The sequence below is a fragment of the Toxotes jaculatrix genome, chromosome 1, assembly GCF_017976425.1.
Source record: "Toxotes jaculatrix isolate fToxJac2 chromosome 1, fToxJac2.pri, whole genome shotgun sequence".
Lineage (NCBI taxonomy): Eukaryota > Metazoa > Chordata > Actinopteri > Toxotidae > Toxotes > Toxotes jaculatrix.
In genome coordinates this window covers 30,237,517-30,264,233 of record NC_054394.1, presented here as the reverse complement: position 1 = coordinate 30,264,233, position 26,717 = coordinate 30,237,517, and the positions used below count along the sequence as shown (strand labels likewise).

Here is a 26,717-nt window from a genome sequence, read left to right as displayed (position 1 = left end):
TGTGGGTCCAGTAGAAAACACTGTACACCATCTGATTTTTAGTGTTTACTGTATCAGTTATTTCAAGAAGCCCTAAAGTGAGATTCTACAGACTTACTGAAGATGTTGATTTTCTGTCTCATGTAAAGTTGCCCTGATCAGAGGTTAACACTGTTCTTTGAAAATGGAGACCGAGCTCTCTGTACATTATTTGCTCTCATTCACAGTCCATCAAGTGTATTTTACCTGTTTTAGAATAAAGCGCTACAGATGCATTGTGTTTTCCCCGATCTGACAGTTGTTTCTCAGGCAGTTGTGGATTGTAAAGAAGTACACTGACTTAATATACCTCAGTACAACTCTGAGACACTTTTAGTAAATTACTTTATATTTGTACCGCACCACATTTCAGGGGGAAATATTGCACCTGCACTCCACTACATTTGTTTGACCACTGTAGTTATAGTATATAACTAACTATGTATATAAAGCAGTTAAAATCAACTCCCTCTTGACCAGATATAACATTAAAATACTGCTTACATATTAATGCATCAGTAATAACGATCAAATGTAATTAGTACTACAAAATTTTGCTGATAATATTTGCAAACATTTAATGGAGTATTTTTACACTGAGGTATTGCTACTTTTTTTTTTTTTACTTAAGTAAAGAATCTGAATACTTATTCCCCCACTGTGTGCAGATTGACAGTACTTTCATAAAGGTTTATCTGATTAGGTTGCTTCAGAAATTAAACTGACACATGCAGTATCTATAGTAAATAAAGTATCTCTAGCAGGTCACAAATGGGTTCTCATAATGTACAAAATCACAGTATTTTACCATTTTATTTGACTGCTGACTCACATAGGGGTAAACCCTGAGCTGAAAAGGACGTGGTGATTTTCTAAGGGACACTTCTGCAGAATATGTTCCTGAATTTTATTTGAAATCGGGCCATCTATTGAAATGATTCATCACTGCTTCCGCCTCCTAGAGCTGAGGGGGTTTCTACAGGTCTTGAAAAGTCTCAAACAGCAGTGAACTCAGTTCCCTTAAAAAATGGTATTAAAAGATATTAAAAAGTGTAAACTTTAAGTGTTTTCTTGCCTGTTGTAAACAAAAACATTAGTTGTAACTCTCTGCTGTCAGGGGATAGGTGCCAGAAAGCCCTTGATTTCAGCAAAATAAAAAGAAGTAATTGTTAATTGTTTGATCATATACAGGGGAAAGTCCCCTGTCATTTATAGTTGTTTATGTCTCTTTGGGTTGGTTTTGTTTGTCTTTGTAGTTTTTTGTTTGAGCTCTATGACTTTCAAACAAGTGACAGGCTGTTACTTCACTTCATACAGAGGATCTTGCCCTGGGGCCCCTTAACCCTCAAGCTCCCGGTCCTGTGACCTGTGGGGGCCCTGTGCTCAGTAATCCAGATATGGGTCCGGGTCACGTTGTTTGATTAATTATCTTAGTAGTACAGCTGTGAAGTACTGATAAAAATGTGATGGAAATGTCAAATGATGAATGGACCTAACAATTAAAAGCCTTATTGTTTGTTTTGCGTCAGTCTTAAACCGTGAAAAGGGGTGTTTAATTTTATTCTGTAGTGTTTAAAAGCCTTAAATTGAATTTATTGAACACTGGAGAAACCCTGATTAACTTCACAGACACAGTAACAACAGACGTGACAGTCATGAGTAATCCACAGAGCCAGGAAACTGCAGGAACTTTGTCGCCGCCCGGTGGATACCGCGGGTATCGACGGTGTTTAACGAGGTAATGTTTTTTTTTTTCTCGCAGTAGTGTGAGGATAACAAGCCAGCGGGTCTGAGTCGCTGTTACCAGCTCTGTCAGCCGACGGTTACCAAGCCGAAAACATCAGCTGCAGTTTCACAGAAGAATTCCGGTTCAACAGCGACGAAGAAAAACCCCTCTTTTCTGTCGGCGTTGCTTGTTTATCTTCACGGAGTCGTCGGGCTGGAGTTTGTCTGAGGTCTCTCCCGCTGTCCGTGGATTAACACAGGACTCGGCTCCGAAGCGCCGTGATATCAGTTTAAGAGTGAAAATGTGGATTATGCGCCTGCATCACGTGTGAATATTTGTGTTTTTTTTTTTCCCCCCACCTTCGGAGATTGCTTGTTTCCCGGTTTGTGGGTAACATAAATTCAGTAATTCAGTTAAGTCCGGTCAAGACCAGCGGACACTTGTTGAAATACAATTTACAGAGAAACGTTTTGCCAAACTGCTCTGAGCTCTGCTAATGTCTGTAGCGAGATTTAGCTAACAAGGCTAACAAAACTTTCTCCAACGCCGGCGCTAAAATCTGTTAGCACAGGTTGCTTCTGATACGTGTCTGTTAGATGTTGACCGACGCAGAGTGTCCACAAGTTGGTAAAGTGCGTTGGTCAAATTTGTTGAGATGGCACTGACAGCAGCTTAGCTGACTTAGCTAGCTGCAGCTGTTGCTGAGCTCTCCGTTCACCTCCAGCGTTATGTTAGCAATGACAGCTAACGTTATGTCAACGTTAGATTCAAACAAGTGGTTCGCTGGAAGTATGTCAATATGAAGTTATACCGTGCCATTAACTTCGTTTAATCAACACGCCACTCTTCTAGAAAGTTATTAAAGTTATCCTGCAAGTACAGATAATTTGCAAAGGTTTTATATGCCCCGCTATCCAGTGATAAGAAGCCAACTTTTATTAACGGGAGCTTTAACGTTAGCTTAGCTGCGTTAGCTACTATCTGGGCTTACAGTGACACACTCAGCTCTGAAACTGCAGCCAGCCGAGTTCACTCTGAATTAACTTTGGTCAGGCGGTAATGTGTGCTGTGCTTTTGAAACTCTGATGGGTTCGCCGCAGAGCTCACTGAGAGACGCTGAAAAATAGACTCCCGGGCACCGTCTTCCACTTTTGTTCCGAGTAGCTGAAGTTGACAAACTGCGGCCCGCACCATGTCCGGCTCCCCGGGCACAGGTGGCTCAAACCCCAGGAAGTTCAGCGAAAAGATCGCGCTGCACAACCAGAAGCAAGCAGAGGAGACGCGGGCCTTTGAACAGCTGATGACAGACCTCACAGTTTCAAGGGTAAATGCACTTAACTTCCAAATAACTGCCATTTATCGGCGATCTTTTGCACGAATGCAAGTGAGCTGCCTGTCGCTTGTCTGATAGACTCCATCTGCCGACTGAGATTTCTGGTGTTCAACCAGTACTTCTTGTTTCTCTTCATGCATTCATTCAGCAGTGGCAAACCCCATCTGGTTGTTTAGTATAATATTTAAAAAAGGAAACAATACATAGTTAAGCTATCATGAATATATAAAATAGCTCACAAAAACAAACTGGGACAATGCGTGACACGTTCTGGGTGCAAACATTCACATTAATCGTACAAAACCTGTTTTTGAAATGCAACCCACGATGAAACAGGAAATGCGAAATTGGCACATTTTATATTAGCACCCGCCTAAAGTTCCCCGGATTGTACTGTTATAAACAGCCAAAGGAAGCAGCGTTGCTGGTTAAGATATGAACGCCTTGTTGTTTTATTGTATTTTATGAATTCCCATGGGTTAAACCCCGACGTGTCCCCTGCAGCCTTGGCACTGACTCTGCGCAGAGAAGGAGGAGCGGGGCCAACACTTGGTTCTTTCAGTCACATGCACTCCTGTTTGAATTTGGTTTGCTGTCATCCATTTGCAGTGTATGTGTTCAGGTGACCCCCTTGTAGACTTATGATATTTTGAGATATGTCCAAATGTTGCGCCACGATGACTCACAACAGTCAGTCAGATTTTGGTATCTGAAGCTCAGGTGAAGTAAAGATTACATTTACATTTCCAGTTAATACAAACATGTCTCACTTTGTCCCACCTGCTGTTCAGACCTTAAAGATGAGGATGTTTTTTTCTTGGCCGTTATGTTTTTTTGACCATCTACTATGTAATTTATGAACTATTTGTTTCAGCTCTACTTTACAGTGAAATAGAAAAATCCAGATTTGCTGACAAATTATGTTTTGTTTTTTACATTAAATGCATAAAATCAAGTACTAGATAGTAGTAGATGTTTTTCAACACAAAAATAATGGCAGCTGTTTTGATTCTCAATAACAGTTTCAGTCATGTCTCAATCAAAAATTGTAAAAAAAAAAAAAAAAAAAGCATTACATCCTCTTGTTCCACCTTCTCAAATGTAAGTATTTGCTGCTTTTCTATTGTAAATTGAATCTCCTTTGGGTTCAGGACTGTTGGTCACCTTGGGCTCTGGGAACTTGTGATGTGTAGCCGAACAAAAAATTGACAGATTAATTGATGATAAAAATAATTATCAGTTTCAGCTCTTAAATCTTGAAAGATTGGTGTTCAGCTGATGGCTCAGTATCAGATAGACAAGGTAAATTATGATAAAAAATATTATATGGCCCAGGATTATGGTGATGGTGAGACTGATGCCTGTTATGATAGATGAACAGAAATTTAAAACAACGTTTTTTAAAGATCTTAATAGATCCTAACTCTGCTGCTGCTCGGTCACACTTGTAATTTCTATATCAGAGCAGCTCGGTTAGCTGTCAAATTCTTGAAGTCATGTCTCATTGAAGATGCTTCCTCATGTCCCCACTTGCCTTTTTCGTAGTGTTTGTAGACATCCCGTGACCTGGATGACTGAGAACATTCATAACCAAATATATGTGGATTTTTATCTGCATCTGTAGCTGCTCCCTGAATCTTACATAGGTCCAGAATTAGTCAGCGTGCTTTTTTTTTGAAGGCGTTGTTATTTCATGGGTCTTTTTTCAGCATCTTATGAAATTTTTAAGTATATACAGTACATGTTACCAATAAAAAAATAGTGTGGGTGGATATAAGGGCCCTGCTCACATTATTCTCATACCATTGGTTCACAATGTGCTCTTTCTGTGAGTGCAGGAGTGTGAATGGCCAGTCAAAGGGGATGTGGTTTTGAGGCAACACTGAATGAAGTTTGCCATAAGGTATGAACTGTCAGTGACCCCTGTGAGACAGAAAAGCCCAGTCAGTGTGGCTGAGAGTGGCCAGGGCACAGGACACTCTGCCAGCAAACAGCTGGAGTTAGAAGACGCTGTCTCAACATTTACACCAGTGACCAAAGGACTGAATATAAACCGCCTGAGAGACTCTGAAGAACTGTATATTGTGTCTGTATGCACGAACAGACTGCAGCTCTGTTTCAGCTGTCGGGCAGCAGGGAGTTGGCATCCTTGTAAATTATAAATGTGTAAAGTGTACGTGTTGGATGTTATGTAAGGATAACACCAACACTGGAGTAAGAGGTTTAAATGGGGATTTATTTGTTTTCATATTTTTTATTTGTCCCAGATTGAGCATTGAACGTCACTGATGGGACATCCAAGTTATCCATGAGAATGTGTCTTGTACAACAAATATGTCTTTCTGTCTGTCTGTGTTTTGGTTAGCAGGGACAGTTGCAATCAGATATCAACAGTTAACTGAGAATGAAAATTCACATTTTATATTTGGAGGTCTAATGTGTGCTGCTTTGGGGGTCAAGTAGTTTCTCGGGACTGCAGATGCTGTGTCCAGGACTTTTTTTTAAAAAAAGACCAAATTTTTATTAGAATTACATCATTGTTTTCAAGTGCAAAGAGAAGGGAAAGCACCCAAAACGTGTCTGTCAGGGTTGTTTTTGTTTCTTTCGGGGCAGGAAACCGTTGTTTTTGTTGTTGTAGATATTGAAACCATTTTCTGTTTTTTTTTTTTTTTCTGGCCGTAGATGTTGCCGAATTGAAATGGTGAAAAGACAGACACTAGGTTAGGACAAATTGCTGGCAAACAAGATAACGCACTCACCACCGTCTAACAGAATGTGGTTCTACCTCACAGTTTTTACTACACATAAACTGACAAGTCTTTACTCACATTTTCCTTTCCCATCCCAGATATCCTGTCATATTCACAGTCTCTTTTAAAGATCTCTGTCTGTTCTCTGTAAATCTATGGATAAAATCAAATAAGGTTAGCCTTTGAGATTCAAATTTTGCCCTTTCGGCAGTCTAAGGAAGAAATGCCCCTGTGATTTGCCTATTCCTGATCACTGCCAATGATTGGCTCTGTTTACCTTCCCTTGGCAGAACAAGCCACCTTCTGTTTTCTGCGAGGTAATTGTTGTGGCATCTCTTGGTAGGCTGCTGGTCTGGAAGCAAGCTGCCCATTTCCTAGAATGTGTCCCCTCCACTTGTGCGACTTAAATTGCAAATAGTGCCTCATTTTAATCAGGCCAAGTATTGGGTGCATTTGCTTTGTACTTCTGTTCTTCATTCGGTTCCAAAATCCCATCTGTGAAGACAGATTAAATAATAAGTACAGCTGATTCACTGGGTTGGTAATGTACATGAATAGTAGTTGTGGTGTATGTTCTTTACAGAATTCATAAGCCCTGACGGTTGCGTGTTTGCTTTTGTTCCCTTTTTGACTGACAGGTCCAGTTTCAGAAAATCCAGCAGCTCCGCTTGTCTCAGCCACGGGTGCCGTACTATGGAGGCTCTCTGCCCAACGTCAATCAGATCGGCAACACCAACGCTGAATTTCAGGTGAGATTTCATCAGAGTCAAAATATACAGCATCACTGCAAACCAAGGACATCACTGGTTAAATAAATGCAAAGGGCTGCGTTAGTGTTGTTGGTACCAGTAAGACGATGAAATGCGATTAGGGAGGGGTTATCAGGTGCCAAAACACTTCGCCATCCAAACACAGACGTTTGTAATATTATGCTTTTCCTTTAAGCAAAAGGATTTTTGTTTGATGTGAAACTGAACGTGAATATTTTCTTTAAAACCGTGCTTATCTAGGGATTACCATCCATCAAATTCAAGGTCTTGTTCTCATTCAGGAGTTTGTCAAGGCTAATTATGTGTGACCACACTGACCCCTGGTCCTGATGTTGTCTAGTTTAACTGCAGAAACAGCAAAACGTTGTACTGGACCTTCAGAAGCACAAACAAGCTTCTCCTGAGAGCCTTAAGTAATTCACAGGAGTTTCTGAAGACTGGAGAAAAAGATGGAATGAGAGATCAGTGTAGTAGTTTGCAGCTCTCCTTTAAGCAGTGCAGTGCTGTATGCCATCTTACAGTTGGTCTGTAGCACTGAGCCTGTATCTGTGTCAGCTCTCAGAGGAGCAGGCTATGCTGGGACACAGTGGGTCCAGGTGAAAGTGCCCTTGTTTCATGAGAGAATGGTCCTTTGAGGTAGAGCAGTAATTGCGGCACTGTGCCGGGTCCAGAAATCAATCCCCATACGGAGGAAGAAAGCCCCACTCACTTACGGAGTCCGCTCAGCTTCTTTTCTGGGAACAGAACTCGACAAACTCAATGGCTCCTAGATTCCACTTCATGATAATCATTTGTTAGCTCTAATTCAATTAAATGAATGCGGAGGACTTAATGTAGCCTCCTCTGACTCCACTAACACTGACAGCAACAGTCTTATTTAAAGCCCCGATCTTAAGTTTGTGTGCAGAGCCCCTGTGATCAGCATTCAAATGTGGCCCGTAAAATTCATTTTCAGATGTTGTTAACTCTATGATCAGCAAATAAAGTGTGAACCGCGTACTCTCTAACAGTTGGTGCAGGCGGAGCAGTGAAGGACTGTTTAATAATAAAAGACAAGATATTTCTATAATTCTGTTTTCTGTATATTTCTGTTACGTCTGCTCTCACAGGCTGAAGCAGCTCTCTTTTGAAGTGATTATGTTTGAGGATCAAATACAGGCATTAGTGTACATTTTTGTTTTATTCTAATTTTATTGCATGATATATTGGTGTGAGCGTACATTGCTATGAGGTACTTGTGACAGATGTGGCCGGAGGCGTTACGTTTTCAGGTTGTCCAGTTCTCTGGAAACGCAATGTCTCAGGAACAACCTGAGGGAATTTCTTCAGTTTTGGCTCAAACACTCACTTGGACTCCAGGATGAACTGATGAGACTTTGGCAGTCAAAGGTCTCTGGGACTTCACAGGACACAGTTTTGGCCTAATAGGATAAAATGATGAAGTGATGACAGTTTATATCCAAAAGGTTAAAGGTCAACTTCACTGTGACATTATAATATTCTGCAGAAACACTTTTCTGGCCATTATTCAACACCATAACTCAGGAGCAGAAGGAGAGACTGTGAGCATATTTCACATTTGGTTGGACACTTCTGTTTTATTATTTTTATCTTTAATCCTCTTCATGCTGTCATGTACTATAGTGTGTGATTACTAAATGAAAGATAATGAAATTAAATTGCACAAAAGTACAGTTTAATGGAACCTTTCTGTCCATAGTGTTAATCAGCAGCCTTTGTGTTTGTAGAGGCAGCGTGACCTAAAAGACATTTGACACGTAACAGAATAATAGCCAGTGATTATTTCAATACAATGTCGTAAAAATGGCTCCTCCAAGACTGAAGATTTAGTATTTATTTAGATGAAAGATTGTTTTTTGTTTTTTTTTTTTTTGCTAAATGAACAGAATTGGTTCATTCAGTTAAAACTCAAGTTTGATTGACATTTGACAGAGTGATTGTCAGACATTGTCGTTCTCCTCCTCCTGCCCGCCTGTAGGAAACTGCAGAGTTATGTGTCTGGTGTGAAAAGACTCTTCCTGTGTCTTTCTCAGGGTGGCTTCCCTTCGGGATTGGACTCGGTCCGAGGGACCCGCCACCACGGGCTGGTCGAGAGGGTCCATAGGGACCGCAGCCGGATCAACTCTCCCCATCGCCGACCCATTGACAAGCACGGACGACAGATATCCTTCCAAACCTAAATACTGACAGTAGGAGATCTCACAAACACATGTTCCTGTGACGCAGATGTTGTCATCGTGAAAGGTCAGTCGATGATGTGGAAGTGGGCGTTGTGGCTTCCAGATGGTTTGTATTTATTGTTATATATTTTTTTAATGGTGGTTTGTGTTTGTGGTGTGGTTTTAAGCATGGCGGCCACTTACCAGCGTAGGCAGCCGTTTCGTAGCCTCAGGAACAGAATTCATTATGTTAATTTGAAATGCGACGCAGAGACAGTGCACTTTACTTCTGCCTAATGGACATTGACAGTAGGAGATTCTCAGCATACTCACTGTGAATGCACACTGAGGTTGTGTATGCGTGTGTGTATTTTGCACAGAAGTGTAGCTGCAGGTCTGATTCTGTGAGGAAGCAGCAGAAATGTCTAATCATTCTAATGGCGATAATACACTGAGCGAGGAACAGAGGAGTGAGTGTTTGCACATTAACTCTCAGATACACGGTTTAAAATCCATTTCCCCAGAATCTCCTCAGAGCCGAAAAATCCCTTTTCTGTTACGTTTTGGTAAAAATTTCCACGGTTTCTTGTCATGTAAGTCTGTTTCTTTAAGATTTCATAAACCAGATTGTGTTATGTAAACTGCTCCCGTTTACAGTGCATAGCTAATCACCATGAATGTTGTCCCCCGTCAGCAGTTGCATGCGTGGTGTGTGTTTCATAATTCATCACAGAGAGTAGGTATCTCATGCAGTACAGGACAGAGACCCATAAACCACTGGTTGAGTTTAGACCCAGAATGACGAGCAGCCGTTGTAAGGTGGCAAATAATGGATCGCCTTGTGTGACACCGTCCCGGAAATGAAGCAGAATCAAAATACGACTTTGTCTTCAAGTTTGTGCTGCACCTAAGAATAAATTGATGTATGCACCTTGGGAATGTATTCGATTGGAAGTTGAGGAAGGAAGGTCCCTGATGTAACTACACAGGTGTGTCTCATAGTTTTAAATGAGACCACGGTGTACAGTTCCTCCTCTTTATAACATAATCACACAAAACACTTACTGCGTGCAGTGAGGAGATGCAGGACATGGATTACATTTCCTGATCTGGATTCACACCCAATACGTCGCATTTACATGGAACACCACTTAACCCACTGATCCATCATCACACCCTGACTTCATAAGGTTTTAATAAGCGGATCCGTTTGTTCCCGGCCTCGGGACAAAGATGATTCGGTGACCTGTCACTGTGGTGTGTGATAGCTGGAGAGGAGTTTGTCCTTTGTCCCAGTGTGTGATGTCATACCGGCGGATATTTCTGTGGAGAACAATCAGAACAGATGTATAACGTAATGGTTACTGGATACATGTGGTATGTTGGGGAAAACACTCAGCAAATCACTTTCCCTTCCATTGTCACTGTTGTGTGGCATTATGGGTGATACTTTTGTCTACAGTTTATACAGAGTCATGCAGGACTGTGTACAACAGAAGGGGGTAACCCACACTGAGGGAGGCGCACGGTAAAAAGTTCAACCAGCACATACGACTGGGTGATTGTTTTCATTTTGATCTATATGGATAATTATTGATATATGCATTTAATACCATTAATGAAGAAGGAAATGCATGCAGTGTGTTTTGGTTACAAGAAAACTCCACAGGCTACCTTTGTAATTTGAAATTAAAGAGGTATATTCAGTTTAGGACTGAATAAAATAAATCTAATACGGGTGTTGTTATGATTTAAAACTATCATTTATTTAATTTTTATCAACTTTCTGAAACTCCTTTCTAAGACTTATGCGTCAGCATAAACGGCAACACTGCTTTACACGTTGCGCAGCAGATTGGCTATTTCACACTGGTACTGACAGTTGTATTTACCTCTGTGTAAACACAAAGTGGTGCTTGCAGTTTGGGACCGCACACTTTGGCTTTCTGTATGCTTGGTGGGATGGTTCCTTTTCACATGGTAGGAAAGGTTTTTTTTGTGTTTTCTATCTTGATCGGATCAAGTCTCCTGTGTCCAGGTTTAGAAGTCTGAATCATTTCCAAATCATGAGTGTTATCAGCTATGGAGGCCTATTGCTTCAGTCTAATGGAGCGATTGCGTTATTGTGAGGATTTTTTTCACGATAATTGTCGGGAATGTTTTATCGGCCAGCCCCACCAGCACAGCACAACTTCAAACATTCTTGATGATTTCAAAGGGTTTTGGCAGCTTAACCAAACACTGTGGTTTGTCTGGAAGTTTCCAGTTTATTGTGGATATGTGTTGTAATGTAGAACACACTGTAGTGTATACAGCCAGAGTGGAGGCGCTCCTATAGACGTCTGCTCCTGTTATTTTCATAACAGAAGCAGTTGGCCCATCTGTATTTGGTGGGTGGTGTTGGTTCCACATACTGAACGTGCATACTTCGCATCCACGTGTCCTTGCATATAGATGGTGTGATCAAAGTGGTGTTAAGGTCACTGTTTAGAGAGACTGTCTGTCCTGTTGGTGCCATAATAGACAGGACTGTCCAGTGGACATCACGTCGTCTCCTTCATAAGTGCGTTGTCAGCGAGAGGGAAGTTATGAGCACTGAAGTCAGACCTTAATTCTGTTCACGTGTTTGTATTATTCAGAGAAAACAGTGCATTTGTTTGAGGAGGCTTGTGTCCTACAGAAGAGGTCAGAGGTCATGTTGGTGAAACAGCCAGTGCAAAATATGACACAGAAAAACATGGCCCAGATAAGACCTGAAGAGGTCCCCAGGTCATGTAACCATGATAGTGGTTAGGTAGTGGTATACAGAAAATACATCAGACTTCTTGATGTATTGAAAATGTATTTGCATACATCAGGCCCCAGTATGTTCCAGAATCACCACTTGGTCAGACATAACCTACATAAATAGAATATGTTTTGATTTATCGTTGGGTGACAAATGAACAATATTTAAGCCTTTGAGAAACTTTGATGGTCACAAAAAGAAAAGTCTTGGCAGGTTGGGGGTTCCCCTGAAAAGGACAGCGCTCTTCGCGGGTCCCCTCTTGGCCTGTTTCTCAGAACCATCCCTGCATCCGCTGAGAATCAACAGAGTCTGGCAACCTTGGAACGAAAGTGGTGTCAGTGGTGTCAGTGGTGTCAGTGGTGACAGGGAGCAGTGAGAATGTGATGTATTGTTGGTTTGTGGCTCTGACTTGTGACGATTTTTGAGTTGTCTCCCAGTTTTACACTCACTGCCTGTGCAGTACAGAGGAGGGCCTGCTCATGCATTCTTCTCTACATACTGGCACCTACGTGTGCCAATTACAGTTTGAGGCTGATTCCACCATTATAGTTGCTCAAAGGTGTTAAGTAAGAGCACATGAACCAGTGAGCTAACCAGTTTGACAGGATTGTTCCCGCTCTTCCTTCTGCACCTAGAGAAACCACAGTAGTGCCCTTTCCACTTAGTTTGTGTTTGGTTAGGTTTGAACAGGGACGTCCCGTGTTTTGTGTGAGAGGTGATGAGTGATAGCAGGGCTCCAGTCTCTGTAAATCTTTCTGACCGCTGATAATAATTTGTCCAAGGCCTAAGCAGCTGCTGTGTGGAACAGTGGTCGGCCTTGTGTGGCACCCAATCTCTGCTTTAGTGTGTATTTGTTGATTGGTCAACATTTTCAACACTCCCCTCCCCAAGCAGCTACCCAGAGAGGAGCCTGTTTTCGTAGCAGTGGAGCTCAACTTGCAAACACTAAGGGAGTGACTGTCGGAGAGACGAAACTCCACCCTCCTGAGGTCCTGCCCCTCTGCAGACAATGCCAGGAACTCTGCGTCGGCATTCAGTAGTAAATCAAATGAAGCTATCATTGTTTCATTAAGTATTTGAAAAAGGTAGCTCTATTTTTGACACTTGTCTTTCACTCACAACGTGGCTTTGATGAGAATATATGTATAAATATATAATATAAATGCTTAATGTTAGAGTCTCATCCTCTGAGTTTTTATGTTTAGAAAACATCTTTGTTTTGTTTTTAAACCAAAACCAAAGTACGGTTTTAAACTTTGGAGTTGGACATGTGCTGTATTCTTGTTTTCTTCTATTTCTTTTTTTGTTATTATATCAAATAATGTGGAAAATATGTATATCACACTGATTTTTCCACGTTTGTTCCAATAACTTCCTTAACACAACCCCACATAGAGAGCTCTCCATACGGAGCAGTGTACCTGTCCCCACCTCCAGACAATAACTGGAGAAGGTGAGTAGTACCTCTCTTGATCTGCTGACAGAATGGTTATTGTCTGCTCTCCTTCCTCTAATGAGATTATTTTACAACAGGAACTGTTTCCTCTTGCCAGCCTGTTTCCTGTATCAAGCCTCTCTCTGCCTACTTGTATTTTCTTCCTACATCCAGGCACCAGCCATCTCGATCAAACACAAACGCTGCTGGCCTTCATTGTTTCTGCTGAAATGCTTCAAGTATCAGGATGCTGCGTTAGCCCCGGAAAGGCTGCGTCTAACTAAAGGTGTTTGACAGATAGCCTTTTGCTTTAAAGGTCATGCCCAACAGCAGTAGTCCTACTGTTTAGGGATTTTATGTTGTCACAGCACAACTGCCCTGCGGTACAAAATCTCCATCTTAGCAGAAATTCAGTGCGGTACCTGCTGGAAAACAATGCTAGACGAGCTGGCTTTGATGGGAGCTGCGAGATCCGTTTCCCAGCTCTGGCTGTGCCTGCATAGAGCAGTCAGTGCATTGGTAGACAGCTTTGACTCAGTGTTTACAAGGGAGTGAATTATGGCCCTGTGATAAAAAGCTCAGCCAAGCTCCTCCCCACTCACTCTCTTTCACTCTTGCTCCGTCTCCCCACTTGCGTTTCGTATGCTGGCTCTTGGCCGGCTGCCAATCACCCTGCCTCATCTTCTTCCACAGCGTCGACACAGACATTCGCCAGGCTCCGTGTTGAGTGTACTGTAACAGCTTGTACTGTAGAAGCGAATAAGGCCCACGCCCTCTCGTCATTGTTGACAGCACAAAACAGGTTGGCTGACAAACGTCCTCATGGAGCAACCAGACGTCAGTGTTCTCAGAGTGGGTGTGTTTCTTTGAGAGCGGTGTGGCACTAAGCGCTGAATGCCGACTGTCACGTCTAATTGAAGCTGCACTGCTTTGTTTCAGACTGTGTTTCTCAATGAAACATCCTGTTATACAAACTTCAGTGTGTAGGTGTGTTTTAACAATGAAAAAACGTGACTACCCTTTTCATCTAATACAGTTTTCTGTCATAAAGCCACATGCAGGCTTGGCTTGTAACGAACCACTGAATTGAGGGGGTGAATCTTTCTGTATTGTGAAGCTGCTTGTTATTTGCTGTGAAGTGCTTGTACATGGTTTCTGTTTGTGGACACACGGTGCTCACACACCGATAGAGAAGATATTTTCGTGTAGCCCTGTAAAATGGCACACAGTTTATCTCTCCTCTGTTTTACTCATGCTCATCTCTTGTCTTTGGTCGTTGCGTCTTTTCCACCATTCCCCACCTTAACCTTCTATATATGTGATTTGCATCAGCTCCGTCAAGTCTCTGCAGGCCGAGCTCAGCCTCCTGCTCCAACCTGCAGCAGATTGTTGTCACAGTGTGTAACAGGGATAAACTTCCCCCTCAGCAGTGAATTTTGGCCTGCTTCGCTGTCACAGGCAGAGATATACATATTAGTGCCTTAGTGCTGGCTTAAACTGACTGTGTCCGAACAGGCAAGAGTCCGGAAGCTTGGAGAACACCCAGATCTATCAGCCTAATGTCCATCTATCCGCTTCCCATCAGAGAATTCTGTACAAGTTTTAGCTTAATTGCTAAAGGTTCAGCCAAGACAAACACGAGCGATCTTATCTTACTTATTTCTAGTAGCTAAAACAAAAACCTGAGTAATAAACCTTCCTGAAATTTTGCCTATTGAGATCTGGCAGGATGTCATGAGTGAATTCGACTTTTATGACTTGTGGCTGATTTACAGAGTGAGGGTTTTAAATCGCGTGTAAAAGAAGTGTATGGATAAAGAAGGTGAAGGTGACTGTCACATAGAAGTGGTAGAATAGAGCTTGTCTTAACAGAGGTTAATCATCATCTCTTCTCTTACTGAGAAACTGAAGAAATTTCACATTTTCAGCAACCAGTATTATTGTAGAACACAGTTTAGAGCATTAAAAAAAAAAAAAACAACCCAGAATTTCCCTCAGAGATTTGGACCACGCACCATCATACTATAGCTGCTCCATCATACTGCTGTACTTCCAAAAGACATAGCAAAGCACAATTCTCAGTTGTTCTGTGTAGATCACTTGGTTCAAACAGAGTCTGATTTCAATGGCAAATTCTCATTTAACAGTTTGTCGACTTTTTGGAAGCAGAATCGAACTTGTACCATTTGTCAGGGTTAAAATCAGGACAGACAGGACCAGTTATACCGTGAGATTGTGCCTGATGTAGTCCGCCTCAGCGTTTTTAAGAGGATGTTCCCACTGAAACTTGGTAACTTCACAAATTATATCATGATTAATGTCATTACAACAGCAATATTTCACAAGCATCTCCTTGTCCAGCAGGCTGTGTAGACTGAACAGCACATAAGCTTGATTTTGCACAATCAGTGTTATGTGTTTACTCTCAGTCTCCTGACTGAGCTTCTAGCTTGAGTGAAGACATAACACATTGTTGGAGGGGAAATGGGAAATCAGAGTCTTGGCTGACGTCTTTCCAGATTAGAGGGACTCTTCTTCCAGTGAGCTTCTGGGAAATCCCATTGGAAAAAAAAATCTGCAAGAGACTATTGTTAGTAAACTGTACGTAGATATATAAAAACCATTCTCCTCTTGTTCAAAGAAGCGATCAGTGGCTCAAGGTAACATCCCTCCATGGAACTGGTCTTGGTTGTTGTGTTCGTTGCAGTGAGAAGCAGATTCCCTGCTTGTCCATCTCAGGGGAGAGTGGGGCGGTAAGTGTTTACAACGCCAACCACATCTGCACTGCATTACCGCCAGGCAGCTCTGGAGAAGAGCCACAGAGCGTTTTAACTCTTTCAGTGCTTTAACTACCACAACAGTGATCAGCTCTCTACCAGCTCTGTCCAGCGCTGATGATTAGCATGAAGCCGACATTTTTCAGTTTGCTCTTATTTTGAAATGGGCCACTTATGAAAGCGCTTTGCTTTACAAATACAATATAGTGTATATACATTTTTATTTTTTATTTTTTTCCTTGTGGGTGTTTGTATTAAGATGACTCTGGTCAAGCTTCCCAGCCTCTGTTACATCAAAACTTAAAGGCAGTGGGCCAGTACTGAGGGATGGTCAAGCATGACAGAAATGCAGGGGAACAGAGCTGTTCACATAGCCTTTAACCGCTCCATGACCAGCAGCCTGGCCAACAGATCTTATCCCCCCCTCTCTCTCTCTCTCTCTGGAGTTGGTGTGACTGTCTCTTTTTTCTTTGGGGAAAAAAAGTAGTGATTTCCCAACTTTGTCCATCTGTAGTGAGTCGGCCCAGGATTTTTGACATCCACCATCTGTCCTCGAGAGTCTACTTGGAAATGAGGCGTGTATAAGAATATTACTGTATGATGGTGTCTGGGAAGAGATGCTCTTAGCTTGGTTCTTGGGGGTGCATAAGGCATCAGACCTGAGTACAACCCTGGATGCGTCCCTTCGGAGACCATCTGCTTCAGGGTCATAGCTTCAATCCAGTCCCACGCCCTCCTCCTCTTCCATTCACCCATCTTTGGCCTGCTATTCCTGTACCAGCCTCTCTCGGGATGAAATATCAGACCAGGCTCCCTGGAGATTACTCTGCAGAAAGGCCTTCCAGGGGAGAAAGTTTCTTCCGCTGCCTCTTTGAGAGATGTGGTATGATGATTCTTGTGGGCTTTTATCGTCATGTAGGTGGTCTGATTACTAAAATCACATCACAGACTTGCTGCCCTGACAAATCAGACACACCAGACTTACTTAAAAAAAAAAAAAAAAGTAAATAAATAAATAAATAAACACTGTTTGGCCTCATATTTCCAAAGCTGTATTTATACGACCATTCGTGCATAAGATTTGACCAGTTTCCCCAGTTGATTGTCGATCTGTCAGGATGATTTGGGGTTTCACCTTTTTAAACTTGTGGCAGTAACACAACCAGCGTGTCGCTGTGTCAGAGGGCTGTTGGTTGTTGGATGGGTGGAGTGCCACAGCTCATCTGCATTCCATAACCTATGCCATATATTTAATTACAGATATAGACTGTTATGCCCTTCACTAACAGGTATAGTGACTAAATCAGGTGTGGTGGCACACATGGAAGTATTGTGGTTTATTTTGCTTATCAATCAAAAGTCACATTGCATGAAAGTGCACGTCACATCATGTCAGAGATGGCTTCCTGTTGTTTAGCTGGAAACTTACAGGCTTTAATGCTGCAGGGCAGCAGTACAGGTCACGTTTGTAATATATCCAACCTGTGTGTTCTGGGGTATCAAAACTGTGGTAGTATGCACACATAGATCACAACATGAACTGATTAATAAAGAAGATATAGTCATTAATAGAAAGTCGCTTTGAGTTCTTTTGTGGTCCAGTTGTAGACTGATTGCTTTGATGTCCTTTCAGTCCAAGAAAGCGTCACCACCCCTTTCTGCTGAACTGCTTCAGACAGATCCACTTACTGCTGCTCCCACTTCATCATTTCAGGCTTCAACAGTGACTCTTCACATCAAGTTGTTTATGTTGTTTCCCTCTCTCTGGCCAGAGAGAGCTGGTTGTGTTGCACCAGTTTCCTCTTCCCATTAGATGTGGGAGAACAGCTTGTAACTGCTCCTCAGCTGCAGGTTTATAAACCTGGCTTGTAGTCATTCTTCCCATTAGCGCCCCTGTCTTTGTTTGTCTTCATTTTTTTCCGTCTCATCTGTCTTCACTCTGCTTTTAATTTATTCTCTTTCCATTCTCCTCAAATGTAAAACGGTATTGTGCTGTATCTGAGTGTTTTCCAGGGTCTTTTCTTTTTTCCACACACGTGCCAGCACCAACACAATCATATTTTTTACCAAGATATTTTCTCCTCTTCTTAGACTTTAGGGCAGGAGCCAGGGGTCTCTGCTTTCACCTAGTAAATTTGTCTGTCATGCTTTTCCTCTCTGTCTTTTGAAGGGAACAGCAGCCATGGACTGAGGAAAAACGGCCTGGGTTTAGATTAATATCACAACTCAACAGGTGACCCTCGACCCCTCTCCCTCCGTCCCTCTCTCCTTCCCTCGGTCTATCTTTACTGCTTTATCCCTCGCTCACACAGAGTCCAACAATTCTGTCCTTTGTCTTTTTTTTCAATCTCTCTCGGCCGCATAACGTCCTGGTTTCTATCCTTTGTAAATCTCCGGCTGATTTGTAACATCTCAATAATCCTCTCCTTTCTTCCTTTGAAGCACTGAGATAGAGGGCCACAGAGTCTCAGCTAAACACTGTTATGGTTGATTTATTAATCATTTTTTTCTCTTTATAGTTTTCCACTCATCTATCCAGTTTGGTATTTCTGAAATATTAATCAATAGTTCCTCTTTTACTAACCAAGCTTTAGGACTCATGGCTCCTTCACAGTCTAACATCAAGGCTCCTTATTCACATTTTCTTACTTTCAGCCTTATTACCTTCTTCTCCACGTGTTGTATGAGAAAGTAATTTCTGAGTTTTCAGAAATGGAAAGTTTGGCAGTTTGTGTTGATAATTGACAGCAGTAGGTAGTTCTATGGCACCAGCACAGAGAGTTCAGATTACACGACCACACTAAAGTTCACACAAAGATTTGCATCTGACGTGGAGTTTGACACCAATGTTTGGTGCTTGCTGGATTTTGTTCCCAGTCATTTTTAAGCGTTGATACCTGAGTCACAAACATGGTGAAACACAACATGTTTAATGCACAGAGATGAAACTGATATTGATTTTCTTTCCTAACTTTGTATGAGACAGCAAATAAACTATTTTCCCAAAATGCCAGTATTGTTAAAAGATGTAAAACACTGCAAATTAATTCCATCATATGCAGAATGTTTGAACGCTGGACTCTTGGATTTATTATTTTGCTTGCACATTTTGAATTTAAATTTTTTGAATCTGTTTATTTGCTTATTTCCTATTTACATGGCATAATTACATCGGTTTCTTTTACATCTGCTAAGGCAACCATACAATTTATTTTTAAAAATTAATGTTATGTTAAAATCTTAAAAAGCTTTAAAATCTGACCCGGTGTTTTTTTGTGTGTGTGATAATAATTGATGGAATAAAAGCAGCTTTTAAAGATGCCAGGTTTGGATGGATCAAACTTACGTGGGATTACAATGTTTTGCTACAGTGCTCTGGAAGGGAAGTAGGAATGACGCATGAAAGAAGCCGTTGAGGCTTAATGGAGAGCACTAGACTAAGCTCTCAGCTGGATGCAGGGGTATGTGTGGGTTAACCCATGCAGGTGAACATGTGTAAGTGTGTGGCTTTACAGCTCGTATCATATTTGAATTGACTTTTGAACAGAATATTAATATATTAGTGATTACTGAAACAGCTGGAGAAAAACAAGGTTCTACAAATATTGCAGAGCTTTTGGGTTCCGTGTAATTAGGGATGACAAACACCAGCATATTTATGTTCAGCGCTTTAAGGTGATTATTATTTCATCTCTGAGCCAAAATGTGTTTTCATCACAGACTGATAAACATTTAGTCCTGTGCTGTGAGGGTGTCTATGTGTAAGGTCAGTGTGAGCCTGCAGATGAATGCAGCCTGTGTGGAGGCAGAGCAGGAAGCAGAATGACTCACTGACCTTATGGTCCTGAGAAATCGTCTGCCTCTGTCCAAGGTGCTGGAACACTTTGCATAATCTTCCTCTCCTTCCTCCCCCTCCTCTTCCTCCTACACAGAACCAATTCAGACTCTGCTCTCCATACGAGCGCTATGAACCCAAACCCTCAGGACCCCTTTGGCATGAACCAGCAGATGGGTCGAGGTCCCCCGCAGCGTAATGGTGAGAGTAACACACACACAGCACCAGATACTCACCTTCTACTCACCGAGAGAGCAGCTGTTTTATTTGTGTGTCTGTTTGGCTCCATTTCTTGTGAGAGATGCTCTTGTTTTTATGTGTCCTTAACTCTACATCAGCTTATGGAGGTCTTTAAATCAGCTCCAACGTTTCGGCATCATTCGACTTATTTTGTCCTCTTACACTTAATCTCCATTCCATTTTGTTTTCTGTCTGCTATAGCTGCACAATGTAAATCCTTACACTGCATTGACCTTTAAACCAATTGTCTACTAGAATGTCAGAGTATTTTATTTGAAAAAAGAAAAAAATGCATGTACAAGCATAGTTTCATAGTTTCAGTGGAAGCCACTCGTGGTCCAAGTGTGATGTGGAAATTTGACATTTCTAGTGGTCGTAGAGTGAAAATGGATTCTTCAGTGAAGTAGACATTTTATGTTCAGCGGTTAAAAGCCTTAGATGAACAATAATTGCACACTTTAAGAGTTTTAGTGAAGTTACCCTAGAAAACCCTCATCAGACACAGGTTTTTCTTCAATATACAGCGCTGCTTGAAGGTTTGCTGTGAACATGGTCATTGTTTTTATAAAAAAAAAAATTTAAATAACATTATGAAATGAACATCCAAATCCCAATTTGTATAACAGACCTTCCAAATAAGGAACACACAGAAAAAAAGATATATTTTCATTATTTATTCAACAAAAGTAATTTATCTCCCAAAAAAACAGAAAATCTGCTATGTGCAAACGTGTGTGAACCCTTTTACTTAGTAAGGGTTTTTTGCAGCCATTACTTCAACCAAACTTCTTCTGTAACCACTAACCAGTGTCTCACATCTGCTTATGGGTATTTTTGCCCACTCCTCCTTGCAGAGCTCAGCCAGTTGAGAGAGTCTGGAGACATCTTCACTATTGGGAGGAGGTGCTTTTCTTGATATGCAGTGTTGACTTGTCTCCAAACATGGCGCCTGTGATTGTGGCCAAATAATTCAAACCAAGTGCTGTCCGACAAAGTTTAAATGGGCAACTTTGTTCTTTCTTGAGAGCAGAGGCTTCCTTCTAGCAACTCCCCCACGAATGCCACGTCTGTTCATCTTTCTCCTGATTGTAGACGCATTTACATTTATCCCAGATGCTGCCAGAGAAGTCTGTAACTCTCTAGAGATGATGCGTGGGTTGGCCTTTACCTGATTTATTATTTTTCTGGTGCTTCTTGGTGAAAGTCTTGATGACCGTCCACTTCTGGGCAGAGTTGCAGTGATGTTGCGTGCCCTCCATTTGTAAATGATTTGTCTTACCGTGCAAGCAAAACTTTGGAATTGACATAACTGTAAAAACAGTATAGATGTTTGCTGTAAAGGTTCAGTAGACTGAATGTAGCCAGGACACTGTTAATTTGGTCCAGCATGTGTTGCTTACCTGTTGCTAATCACACTTGTGTTTTGTCATTGCATGGAGTGAGAGTGGACGACCACGAGGAGCAGAGCTGACAGAATCTATTAGCAGATGAAAAGCAGGTGGAATATTCACATCATGGACATGTGCACCACCGAGCAGGGCGGGAAATGGTCTGGAGAGGCTAATTAAGATCCACTTGTGTATGGAGACATCACCTAGAACAGTCATCCAGTGCATTGTCCTCTGTATGAGAGCAGAAGTCCAGGTCACCAGAGACCCTCTCAGTCACATGCAGTATGCAGGCTGCTCCTATGCTGAGTCCATGTCATAGTAATCATGCTAGTTTATGGTGTTTGTGTTTCTGTTCCCCTGGTCATTTATTAACAGAGAACACAGTCCATCCAGACATCTGCTTTCAGACCCACAGCTCAGGTACACAAATCACTATCAGGCCAACAGAACTGTTCTGTTTGTACTTTTGTAATTGGTCCAAAGAAAAAACTCTTAAGTCAAAGAATTCATCTTCCTCCTCCTCCTCCTTTCACACCCTCCATCCCTCCGCTCGCCTCTCTGCTGAGCCGTTTCCATCTGAGCGTCCGGTGTGTTTTTGACAGTGTTTGTCATTTTTGTCTGATCTCAGTGCTGATGAAGTGTTGCCTGGATGAGAGGAGTGCTCCTCTACTGGATTACTACTCACTGTGTTTAGCCAACAAGCTTAAACAGGATATTGTTTTAAGATCTGGGCCAAGTACGAGTTTCACGTACAAACAGAATCAACTCAGCGCAGAAGGATGAATTACACTGCACTCTCTGTCTGTTGGGTTTTAAATGGCTCACCTTAGACCCACTTAGAAATGTTTGTTTGTGTGTGTGTGTGTGTGTGTGTGTACATTGTTTACAAAATTAGCTGATATCAGGTGTTTCATGGTTGTGGTTACTCCCTGCTTGTCATACTCGTGTCCTATAAAAAATCTTTTGTAGGGCTGCAACTTACAATTATTTTAATTAGGGATTAATCTACCCATAATTCTCTCAATTAATTTTTTGGTTCTATTGAAGACCCATCACAAGTTCCTGGAGTCCATTCTGCCTGTCCATTCTTTTCAAATGTCTTATTCTGTCAAATCAACAGTCCAGAAACTGAAGATACTTAGTTTACTGTCAGAAGACTAAGAAAACCAGAAAATACTCACGTTTCAGAAACTATAACCAGTGTGTTTTCATTACTGCTTAAAACATTATTTAAACAAATAGTCATCAAAACAGTTGAAGAGTGATTTTCTGCCCATCAACTTGTTGATTAATAGACTTTTAATTCACATTCCAGCTCCACTCTGGTGCAGAGCTGCCAGACCTAGAATCAGGACGTTATAGTTAACTGTATGTATATATAATGTGTTATATATTTCCCCAAAGATGAACAGCTGCCTGTGGAGTATCACATAGTATATACAGCACAGCCTTCTTGCATAACCTGCTAGTCCACCATCACATAGTACACATAGCTGTACAAGCTGTATATCCTTTCCTCTGAAAGAGGCTGTGACACCAAACTGGTTCACGTTGGCGAGTAGCGCTTCCTCATCGACTCACTGATGCCATCGCAGGAGCACAGAGAGCTGTGAAGCCCCAGGGCCTCGTTGACACCTCAGGGTTTCGGCGGGTTTTCAGTGGTGTTAAGCCCTGCCTGGTTAAAGAAGCATCTAGCTAGGAATTACAGCTATGAGTCACAGTGCCGGGGTGGAAACACTCGGAGCAGAGGAGTTCAGCTACAGTCTTTTTGGTGTCGTTTCTTTTCTGCCAGTTATTGTCAATGGAAAAGGAGCATCGCCAGTCACAGGCGATCTTATGGAACTGGCAGGCTTCTAATTGCTGATATGCTCTCGCAGTAGACAGTGATTTATTTTTTTTTTCTTCTTAATCCTGAGCATTTACAGCTCCCATGTTGAGTGCATTGCATAGTGTAAGTGATCCAGCCAGGGACACAAGCCAGCCATTTTCCGTCTCCGTTATCCTGTTTCTGTCCCAGTTGCGCCTCTGCGAGCAACAGCGACTAAACACCTTTGAAGGGGAAATAAAATGATGCGAGACTGTTGCATCGCCTCATTGTCCCATCTGCTCCATCAGCCGAAAAGCTGCCTCTCAACATGAATAGGCCTCAGAGAGAATGAGAGCATGGAAGGAAAGGGAATCGGTGGGCAATGGATCAAAGGCTCGTGTAGGAGAAGCTGAGTTCAAGTCTGAGTGATGAGGAGGCTTGAAGGAGACATCAAGAGGAGCAAAAAATGTCCTAATAAGCATCAGAGTGCACAGGAAGTGGCGCTGCTTAACAAAAGGGTCCAACGTGGAGTAGACAAAAGTTAAAAGGAGAAGACAAAGGCATGTGTATCTGGCATCGGGTCGACAGTGAAGAGGAACAGAAAGAGGCTCTTTGTGGCATGAGAAAAACAATGGTCCTCTCTTTAGTCCTCATCAGCCTGTGAACCCCCACCCCCACACCCCCACACCCTCTTTCCTCATCTCTGTGACTAATAACACGATGCCAGATACCCAGCTGTTGTGTTTATGAAACTGCACAGTAATTGCAGAGTGTATTCCAAAGGGCCTGTTCCTGTCAGAGGGACTGATTATTGTTCCAGACATGCCGGAATAATTCAAACAGCTGGTTAATATTGAATATCCTCTAATGTTCCTCTGCTTTTGTCTTTCTTCATTTCTTCATCTGTCATCCCTCCCTCTTGTTTTTTTTTTTTTTTTTCTTGTGCGTTTCTGCGGAGGCTGGTATGCAGCTAGCGTAAACGAGGCAGAGATGGACGGCTCTGGAGACAGTGAGTTGCATTTTTCTTCGCTGATCAAGAAGTGATTTACATGAGGTTATCTCTGGAGCACATATTTCATTAAAGTGTACCTTCCTCTCTGCAGTCTTCTCCTTCCCCACCCTGCCCAACGAGGAGAGTCTAATAGGTGTCAGTAAGCCCCTTCCCAAGCAGCTGTGGGAGGCCAAGAAGGTGAGACTGCTGCTCATTTTCAGCTCTTACATCAGTGCCTGGCTCAGGCTTTCTGCCATAACTCTATATGCAGATTGATGTCTGTCTACATTGTCATTCACTGCATTGTTTCAATACTTGCAATGAACCCCCCCCTCCCCTCCCCAAAATACTGATCAGACCCACAACATGTATTTACGTGACAGTGTGTGATAGTGTCAGACTCCATGTTGACCCAGTGTTTCCAGCACGATGGTAGAAAGGCGATTAGACAGGATGAGCCAGAGACAGATTTCTAGGATCAGGAATGTCAACAACCATGGCATCCAAATCACGACGGAGGAAATCAAAGGTGTTGTCAAACAAGATGAGAAAATAAATCATGCAGACACCGGATCAGTTGTCTTCCACTGTTACACAATACGTGAGATGAAACGACAAGTTGTGGAGCCCAGCGCTCCGTTTCTTTCTTCACAGTCAGTGTCTTTTGGATCTGGACATTACTTCAGTTCTTATTCAATTTTCAAGAGAAGCAGCCAACCAGAATGAGATACTGGTTCAGGTCCTCCCTCCCTCAGCCAGTACCGGAGCAGTACAGTATCTCTGTTAATGTTCCACCTCATTGTCGCTTTCAGGTGGAACATGTCTCATTACACATAGGAATACACTGATCCTGCCAAAAAGCGGTCTTATGCCGTCAACCTGGAAATAACATGGTGATATTAGGATCAGTGCGCAGAATTGTTATTTCCTGGTTGAGGCAAATAAATGTTCAAGGCTTTTGTTATTTTGGGAATATGGATCCGTTTCTAGCATAATTGCGATTTTGTGTTTCTGTTTCAGGTCCAGTCTCTGGCGTCGCGGCCTAAATCCTGTGAAGTGCCTGGAATCAAGTAAGACAGAAACACAGGCTGAACAGACCATAGCATTGTACCATCATTACGTTTACATAGCATTAACATAATGTTACACATTTAATGCCACAATACCTCATGTCAGATTCTGTCATTCAAAGAATAGGATAGTGTTTTTCACGGGCAGCAACTGCTGTTACTGGTCAACAGAAACAATGAAATCCTAGAAATGAAATGCCACACATTCCCACCTGGTCAGACAGGATGTCTGTGTTCCTCTTTACACCTCGAATCCTTTTAAAAGAAGAGGAACTGAGTTGTTATGACGATCAGATTCCTTTGGCATTGTTCAACAGCAGTTTGCTAAGACTATTGTCTTCCCACTGGAAAGGACCTCCGGCGTCATGTCATGATTTAGAAGAACGGACGGCTCAGTTTTTACTAGCGATCCAGTAGATTCACAGCAGAACCCTTCCTGTGTCACCAGTAGCTGGTACAGATAAAGTGTGATTTCCAGTTCATATTGTTATTATACAGAAAGCAATGCAGTCTTCTGAGGAGGCTGAAGAGATTCAAGAGTCTTAGAAAGATGCCTTCTTTTCTATTGTGGAAATAAAGGATTTAACAGGAAGTGAAAACCTGCATCGCCAGCGTCAAGCGGCCTCTTTGTTTATGCTCGCTCGTTTTTTGACTGAGAGAAAAACACTGTATGTTTGTGGAGGCAAGCATTTGTTGTGCCAGTTTGTGTGTGTGGGGGACAGACAACAATGAGTCACAGTTGCTGCTCATATGCTGTTAATACAGCATATGAGCAGAAATGGAAATTGGAGAAATAATTGAGGAAATGGAGAGTGGGTGGAAAAAAAAGAAGAGGCTAGAACGAGTGGATGGGAGTGAAAGGAACATCTTGTCAATTTGAAGTGGCAGTGGAAGCATGTTTAATGACCCTGCCTTTCATTTATGCTCAATATTTAAATTAATTCGAGTGGATTCTGATCATCACTGTCCTTCCCGATGAATCAAACAAGTTTTCCATCCACCTTCTCTGCAGTATATTCCCGTCTCCGGAGCAGAACCCTGGTCTCTCCCACTACCAGGGCTCATTAAATACCGGCGGCTCCCTGCCCGACCTCAGCAACCTGCACTTCCCCTCCCCGCTCTCCACCCCGCTGGACCCTGAGGACAATGGAGGGTATCCCAACCTCAGTGGAGGCAGCAGCACCGGAAATCTGCCGGCCGCCATGATGCACTTAGGCATCAGCAACTCACAGGGTGGGTGGAGTACAGCTCTGGGATTTTTTTTTTTGTATGTCAGGTTGTCTTTGCCTTGTGACCCTTAAAATGAAGGGATGTCTAACTTGTTTCAGGTTGTTTCAGAGTTGAAATTCAGTTACATGACAAAATATTGCATTGCATAATGTTAAATGATTCCTATTATTATTTTTCTTCTGATAGTAAGACACATGGCTTTTGATGAGCCTCACAGGAATTTGTCTTCCTGCTGAATTTGAGGCATCTGGATTTGCTTAGACAAACATGTTCTCGCTGTCAAGCCTGTGTGGAAGTGAGTCATCATCTTTGTGACTCTAGTCTCTGTCGGTTTAATAACCTTGAGGTTTGTTTCAGCTTTAGACTTAAAGTTGGG

The 26,717-nt window shown here is 42.2% G+C and overlaps 1 protein-coding gene across 4 annotated transcripts in view; it reads left to right on the top strand.

Moving 5' to 3' along the window:
• The first annotated feature begins 1,790 nt into the window (after positions 1 to 1,790).
• Positions 1,791 to 26,717, top strand: part of crtc3 (CREB regulated transcription coactivator 3) — a 29,542-nt gene continuing 4,615 nt past the window's right edge. For 3 of the 4 annotated variants that reach the window (XM_041054684.1, XM_041054604.1, XM_041054514.1), the window contains exons 1-10: positions 1,791 to 3,068; positions 6,466 to 6,576; positions 8,652 to 8,780; positions 12,957 to 13,018; positions 17,948 to 18,010; positions 19,710 to 19,813; positions 24,021 to 24,059; positions 24,154 to 24,239; positions 25,062 to 25,111; positions 26,124 to 26,344. In XM_041054684.1, coding sequence (XP_040910618.1) covers positions 2,937 to 3,068; positions 6,466 to 6,576; positions 8,652 to 8,780; positions 12,957 to 13,018; positions 17,948 to 18,010; positions 19,710 to 19,813; positions 24,021 to 24,059; positions 24,154 to 24,239; positions 25,062 to 25,111; positions 26,124 to 26,344 — 997 coding nt within the window. In that variant the 5' untranslated portion in view covers positions 1,791 to 2,936. The remainder of the gene's footprint in view (positions 3,069 to 6,465; positions 6,577 to 8,651; positions 8,781 to 12,956; positions 13,019 to 17,947; positions 18,011 to 19,709; positions 19,814 to 24,020; positions 24,060 to 24,153; positions 24,240 to 25,061; positions 25,112 to 26,123; positions 26,345 to 26,717) is intronic. The other variant, XM_041054768.1, reaches the window with a different exon arrangement.